The 7,383-nt window shown below is 45.3% G+C and overlaps 1 protein-coding gene across 2 annotated transcripts; it reads left to right on the top strand.

Moving 5' to 3' along the window:
• The first annotated feature begins 233 nt into the window (after positions 1-233).
• LRATD2 (LRAT domain containing 2) lies at positions 234-6,917 on the top strand. 2 transcript variants are annotated; one of them, XM_069854657.1, is made up of 2 exons: positions 234-254; positions 785-6,917. In XM_069854657.1, exon 2 carries the CDS (start codon positions 790-792, stop codon positions 1,690-1,692), a length of 903 nt encoding a protein of 300 aa, XP_069710758.1. In that variant the 5' UTR covers positions 234-254; positions 785-789; the 3' UTR covers positions 1,693-6,917. The 2 variants fall into 2 exon arrangements, with proteins under 2 accessions (XP_069710758.1, XP_069710757.1); XM_069854656.1 differs by lacking the exon at positions 234-254 and adding an exon at positions 434-530.
• The last annotated feature ends 466 nt before the right edge of the window (positions 6,918-7,383 follow it).

The following is a 7,383-nucleotide window of genomic DNA, read 5'->3' as shown; positions in this document are numbered from 1 at the left end:
GCCTGTCGGGCTGCCCCAGGCAAACTCCATCTCTCGGTTACCCCCCGCCCGAGCCGGCGGGCCGGGCTGCCTCATGGCACCGTTCCCTTAAAGGGGCCGCGTGTGAGTTTGTGTGCGAGCGCGTTGCACACTCGCTGCCAGGCGCCGCCACGAGCTTCGCAGCCGCGGAGCCCAGAGCTCCGCCGCCCGCTCGTCGCTTGCAAAGCAGCCTCAGCGAGGAGTAAAGCGCTTGGCGTGTAGGAGAGAGGGAAAAGGTGCGGGGTGGAGAAGAGGGAGGAGGGGGAAGGAGAGAGGAGGGAAGAGGGAAAAAAAAAAAAAAAGAGCTGGCTCTTTAAATGCTGGGGGCTGCGCCCTCGCCGGGGCGTCCGCAGCCGGAGCCGGGCTCCCTCCCCTCGGCCGCGCCGCTCGCCGCTCAGCCCAGTGCGGGCGCTGCGGCCGCGCCGGGGCCATGATCCCGCCGCGCCGCCCCGGCCCCCGCGCCGCCCGCTCGCCCTAGAGCCGCTCCGGCCCCGCGCAGCCCTCCCCGCCGGGTAAGTTGGCGGCCGCCCGGCAGCCCGGGGCGGGTGCGCGCCCGCGGGAACCTCGCCGGGCGCTCGCAGCGAAGCCGTGAGAGGCTAACAGGTGGCTCGGCGCCTTCCTCCGTCTCCTCGCCGCCGCCTAACAGGTGGCGGTGCCGCCGCGCGGTGCGGGGTCCCGCGGCCCCGGGGGCGGGTGGGGGGCGCGGGGAGGGGGGGCGGCTGCTCCGGGCGGCCTTGATGGCCCTGTCGCGTGTCTGTCGTTGCAGCGGGCATGGGGAACCAGGTGGAGAAGCTGACCCATCTCAACTACAAGGAAGTTCCCACGGCCGACCCGACGGGTATGGACAGAGATGAAGGGCCCAGGATCGGGGTCTCCTACATCTTCTCGAACGACGATGACGAGCTGGAGCAGCAGCAGGATTCGGTGCACGACCTGGGAGGTGAGCACCCTGCCCTGCAGCCCTACGACCCCCGGCTGCACGAGGTGGAGTGCTCGGTCTATTACCGGGATGAGTGTATCTACCAGAAGAGCTTTTCTGAGGAGGATGTGCCGCCGCCGGAGGAGGGTGATGGAGGAGGCAGAAGCCATCTGAGCACCTACACCCCGGAGAACCTGCTGAATAGGTGCAAACCGGGTGACCTGGTGGAGTTTGTGTGCCAGGCCCAGTATCCGCACTGGGTGGTTTATGTCGGGGATTTTCAAGTCGTGCACCTGCACCGGCTGGAGGTTGTGAACAGCTTCCTCACCGACGCCAGCCAGGGCAGGAGGGGCCGCATTGCCAACCAGCTGTACCGCTACAAGCCCCTCAGCCCGGCTGTGGTTGTGCGCAACGCCCTGGAGCAGGTGGGTTGCAAGGACCGGGACTTGAGCTGGAGAAACTCGGAGTGTTTTGCCGCCTGGTGCCGATATGGCAAGCGGGAGTTTAAAATCGGCGGGGAGCTGCGTATAGGCAAGCAGCCCTACCGACTGCAGATCCGGCTGGGTGACAAGCGCAGCCACACGCTGGAGTTTCAGAGCCTGGAGGATCTGATTATGGAGAAGAGGAGAAATGACCAGATTGGTAGGGCTGCTGTGATCCAGGAGCTCTCCAGCCACCTGCAGGCTGCAGAGGAGGAGGAAGAGGAGGAGGAGGAAGACCAACATCATCCAGGTGCTCGGACTGCTGTGGAGTAGCAGCCTCAGCACCACTGTGCTGCTTAGCCTGGGTGATGGGGATTAAAACTGAAGGCTGCGAAATTGAGCTGTTATAAGCCCTTTGGGCCACTTTGGTGCAGCTTCATTCCAATCACATGTGAAAGGAAGGGGGAAAGCTGCTTAAGTGTCTATGCTTTAGTGCTTAACTCCTTCAGTGCTTGATGATGAAACCACTGACTTGTAGAGAATAGAACTCAGGGCAATTCTACCCTTCTCCACTCCCACCTTTCCCCTTCCTCTCTACCCTCTTTGTGCATAGCCTTTCCCTCAACCATCTGCTAGTAGGTCTGACCCTACAAGATGCTAAATGCCTTTGACATGTACTTATCGGCAGAAGTTAAGAGTATTTAATAGTATTAAGAAGGAGCCAACAACTTTGAGGACATCTTCAGGTAGCTCTGAGTGCATGGTTAGTTTGATAGCTGAGAAATGTGAGGATATTGTTTTCCCTTCTCTTCCCGTTTCTCTTCTGTTGTGGCTCCTGTTGGTATTGCAACAAGCTGCTTGCTTGCCTGGTGCAAGGCTTCATTGATTTGCAGCCAGCCCTCTGGAAGGTGTAAGGGAGAAATCTTCACTAACATTAATGAAATGGGTTTGATGTGTCTGGTGCCTTCTTAGTTGATAGGAATTTGTAGGTGGTCTGGGGAACTTCCTTCTTTATCAGCATGTGGCTGTGAGGACACAAAATGTATGTATTGCTGACTGGTCCCAGGGAAGGAGGAAGTTTGCAACCCTGATTAAGGAGTCTGCGCACTGGTGCCTGCTGAGACTCTTGCAGACAGATACCGAGCTATGCCAGCACTTGTTACAGGCTGTCTGTCTTCCCCTAAAGCAAATGGCAGAGCTCCCAATTACGTCTATGGTACACATCAAGGCAGTAGAAGCAAGTTGCTTATGTACAAGGGTATGTCTTGAGTAAGCTGTCCCTTGAGAGGATGGTCTCTTGGCTGTGAGCATGTCACAAGTTCTGCACCACACTAAACACCACTGATGAGCGGGAGCACAGCCTGGAAGGCATTGCAGGCAGGTGGTTTTAGGTGTTCATTTTTTTTTTTGTTCCTTACCACAAAGCAATTTCCCCCTCATTAGGGATTTCATGTTTCCTTTTTTGCTAATTTTTGTGGTATGCAGCTGAGCTATAGCATTAGAGAAGGAGATGACATACCTCCAAAGTTGTTGCACAAGTCCCTAATTAAACAGGAGGGGAGGAGGGTGCAGCCTGCCTTGAATATTCCCTGAACTTGTTTTCAACTCTTGAACTGGTCTCCCACACAGTCAGCATTGCCAGGTCTTTGTCCTGGGATTTGAAGCGTGTGAGCAAACACTGATTTGGAGGCAATTTCTAATGCAAAATTCATTCCCCTTAAAGCACAATAGCGATGAGGTGAACTTGAAGATAAGCTTGATTTCATTTAAATAATAGCAACTAACAGTGTAATGTAAACGAAGTGTAGTTAATACCACCTTTCCTGCAGCTGTTTACAGTTAACACCACAAATAACAAAGTACTCTGTGTCCTATCTGCCTCTGAGATGGGAGCAAAGCTTGTCATTTAAGAACAGGTAGATACCAGCTTTTGATTAGTTAAGACTATGTGAAGCAACTTTCCAATGTGACCTGAATGGACTGTGGCATTGCTTCCTGCCTACAGTACACAAGCTGGGAAAAAAACTGTGAAAGACGACTTCGTCTTCACTTCAGGAAGAAAAATAACTTTTAGGGTTATGCAAATACAATACATACCATATCCTTAATGATTCCCATGCTCTTATTTTTGGGCTGTGAAATACCCAAATCCGAAGGAGAGTTTAACACAAACTCCCTTAGAATGCTGTAGCTCAGGTGTCTGCACTAAATTTCTTTTTTGTTCTCCAGTATGCAATTGAGTTATACTCAAGTTACTGTGGTTGCCAAGCAGATGTTCATCTTTGCTTTAAGAGCCTAATAACTACCTGTATCTAACTGTTATAGGGTTTATATGTGGATGTCTGCACACGGTTTTATACAACTATCGGTAAACACTAAAAGCTGGAACGATCACTGAAATAGTCTGGAAAAGAGCAAAGGAGAATCTATTGTACCGACTGATATGAGACAACTGAGATTATCTAGACCATGAATAAATGTCTGGCTGTGGTTTCTTTCATACTGAAACCCTGTATATAACAAAGTTCATTTCACTGTGTAATATAGGTATGTAAAATAATATTTTCTTACTGATATTTTTGAAAGATAAAAAAACCTCTTCATAACCTTGCATTTGGAAGTAAGTTGTTATGCACATTATTTTCCAGTCCTCTGAATCTGTTTATTTTTCATTAGTGATCTAAAGTATATTCTAGTTCATAAAGTATAGAAACTGCTATAAATGTCAAATATTATGTATCTACAGGGTACTAAACAGTAAACGAGTTGTGGAAATATTTTTCCCTTGTGTCTGAAACATCAGAACTATGATGCTTAGCCATTTCTTTCCTTTTGAGATACCCAGCATAGTCTGGCATTGGTTTCTGTTGTTTTTTCACTTATTGCTTAATAAAAAAAAGGACCAAATCTGCTTGAGAATGGAAAAAAAAAAAAGCTTCTTTGACCAACTGAAGTTATGTCTTGTGCTGATCTTGGTGCTTCTCAGTACCGGCCATGCCTTTTGGGATAAATTCCTACATGGGCGTAGAGCTGTAGCAAAGAATCCCAGAGCTTGCACTGCCTTGCTAGGAGAGAGAGTGAAGAGGGGAGCTGGCCTCACAGCAAAGCAGTCTGGCATGGATTCTGCTGTGCTATAAGACCTATATTCTTCTCTTACATGTGAAATACAGGTGTTCAGTATTTAAAACATAAATGTTTGGAATCTTTAAATTTCTTTGCAAGCTACGTTTAGGGATTTGTGCTGTCTCTTGTTATTTCAGTATGTGTAAAAGTAGAAGAATGGCAGGGGGAGCCTGGAATTTTTTGTATTTGGTCTGGAAGAGGGCTAACCCCATACAGGGATTTATTATTCCAGCCGATAAATATGCAACTGTTGAATCTTTAAGAGGTGGATCCTTTTTCCGTGCTTGTTGATTAGGCAGTGTTATTTAATAGGTGCTACTAAACACCATCGCGTACGTTTCTAAGCGGTCTGGTTTTAAAGCCACAGACCTTTAGTGAGCTGCATGCGAGAGCAGGAGTTGTAGAAGTACATCACAACTGCGTAGTTTCTTGGTTTTTTTTGCTGTACTTTACTCAGCTACTGTCTGCAGACTAGGCTGGGATTTCTAGAGCTTGGTTGTAAAGAAAGATCTCCCAGGAAAACAGACTTTTGTGTGCACGTATACTTCAAAGACTTTTGTGTGGATCACAAAAGAGAGGAGAAATGAATAGAAGAAAGTGCTCTTCTATGCAGCTTCTTTAACTTGCAGAAGTTCAGGTGTGATCCTTCTGCAGAACCTTTGGTTCAGCAGAGGTCTTAAGCCTATAGCAAAGTTTGAAGTTGTGAGTATACCCTACCTTGAGCCAATTGAAAAATCAGTAAGACTATTAATGCGCTTGAAGTTAAGTATATATTTACATTTCTTTGTGAATAAGGGCCTGGAATTTCAGGCTGAGATCTGTGGTGGAAGTGTGCAGGATCTGAGGTTGTATAATCACCAGGGGAGAACAAGTAGTGCTGTGAAAGCTGTTTCTCAAAGAGCCTCTTGTCCAAACAAAGCTTGTGGAATCCAGCCCAAACTTTGGCCTCAGTTTCCCCCTGGAAATCCAGGAGCTGTACTGATTCGATGAGATGCATATTTCACAGTAGCTACAAATGAAGCTGATCATGCTGCAGACTGTTCTCTGGTATCTTTGTCTTGTCATGCCTGAACTTTTCCTGTGTATTTTTAACATTTAAAGTCAATGTAATTTGTTTTAAAAGCTCTTTGTGCAAATACTTAATCGTCTAAATGAATTTACTTGTTTGGGCATACCTACTGCTACTGAGAGGATGACTGCTGTGAATATCATTATGCACATGTTAAGGCTGGCAAGACTAAGCCCCAAATGTGTAAATGTAGCTCCAGCTTGGAAATGTAGATGAGCGGTCTTATTTCCCCAGAGTATTTGTGTGTTTGATGCAAATAATGTCTTTGAAAAGGTTTTATAGTAAAACCTACAATTATCCCTTGATTGGGTAATTTTAAAAACACAATTTAAACATTCACCTTCCATGGCAGTGCACAAGGACGTAAACTGGAGACTACTTCATGTTATTTCTGATCCAATGTGAATGCAAAGTATTGATTACAGTCATTCTCTAGAGTTCACCTGCCCAACATAGTAGGCAGTTGCAGGGTAGGCAGGGAATATACCCAAAATTTAATTCAAAAACTGTATTTTCTTACTTGGAAAAATATATTCTTCAGACTGAAGGACCATAGACTATGGAAGTAAACTTACAATTGTTTTGTATAAACGTCTTAAGTTTTGTTAATTTAAATTTAAAATTCCACTTTCAGTACTAAAAATAGGTAATATGTGATGAATACATTTTGGATTTTGAATGTAATGGTGGTTTCCTTTTTCTCTTCTCCTTTGGTTAAGTTTTACCAAAGGCCTGTGTGTGAACTGTGTTGTTGAGTTGTTTCCCACCTGTGCTTTTTGGACCATTAACAGTACTAACCATAACTCTAATGGCCACATAGGAACAAATATTTTTTTGAAAGCAAAATTTTAATTTTTTTATACCAGGTTAGTAACTAAGTAGGGGTAGGAAATACATTGTTTCCAACAGCAGTTTCTATTTGTAAGAAATATACTGTTAATTGAGTATGTGTTCGCTACTCTTATAAATCAGTGCTCAGTGACAAGGCCAGGTGCATTGTATAATGGGCTCAGACTTCCAGATTAGACTTTTCTTTTAACTGTGGATAGCATGAAATCAGGGTGACTTCAAACGCTGGTGGTTTAGATGGTTCTTTTGCATTAATATTGAATTAGATGTTTTCTTTAAATGCACACTTGAAATTCCTTACATTGTAACAATTCATGGAATTATCCACAATAACAGGTGTATTCATAAAATATGATTTTTTCCATTATGAGCGTTTTCTGTAAGCTGTCTTTCGTCAGTAAACATTGAATTGTTAGTGCAAATATCTTCTTTTCCTGAGAAAGAAGTACAGATCATTAATTGTACCATTTCCTTCAAAATGAAGGGCATTGCATAGTAACTAAAAAGAAATAAAAGATTTATAGTATCTTTTACAACCTTTCTTTCTTTTCTTTGTTTTTTTTTGAATGGTGTGGGTTTTCCCCAGCTTTTCGGATTACTTATTTCTCATGATGGGTGTATCAAACACAGAACAATCAATGTTTTCACTGACTTCACATGTCAGGTCAAAATGTAACTCTTTGGTTGCCTTTTTTTGGTCTAATGAGAGAGAGAGAATTATCTCTACAAGGCCAGACCATCAGCTGCTTAATAGGCAAAAGCTGTATTAAATCCAATGAGGAACTGGCCCATAATTTAATTTTAAAAGTGGAAAATGAATTCAGCAGAAGATCATACAGTATTAATTGGCACCTGAGCTTGTCTTGTCTGCCAGCAACTGCTAAAGGAACAGATGTAGTGTCTGTGAGAGGGAGAAATGGGAGTCCATCAGAACTCATGGGGAGTTTTTGGAAAATCTGTATAACTGTTCAGTTTGTGTGATG

This window comes from Phaenicophaeus curvirostris, chromosome 3, assembly GCF_032191515.1.
Source record: "Phaenicophaeus curvirostris isolate KB17595 chromosome 3, BPBGC_Pcur_1.0, whole genome shotgun sequence".
In the NCBI taxonomy this organism is placed as follows: domain Eukaryota; kingdom Metazoa; phylum Chordata; class Aves; order Cuculiformes; family Cuculidae; genus Phaenicophaeus; species Phaenicophaeus curvirostris.
This window is presented reverse-complemented; position numbering and strand designations above follow the sequence as displayed.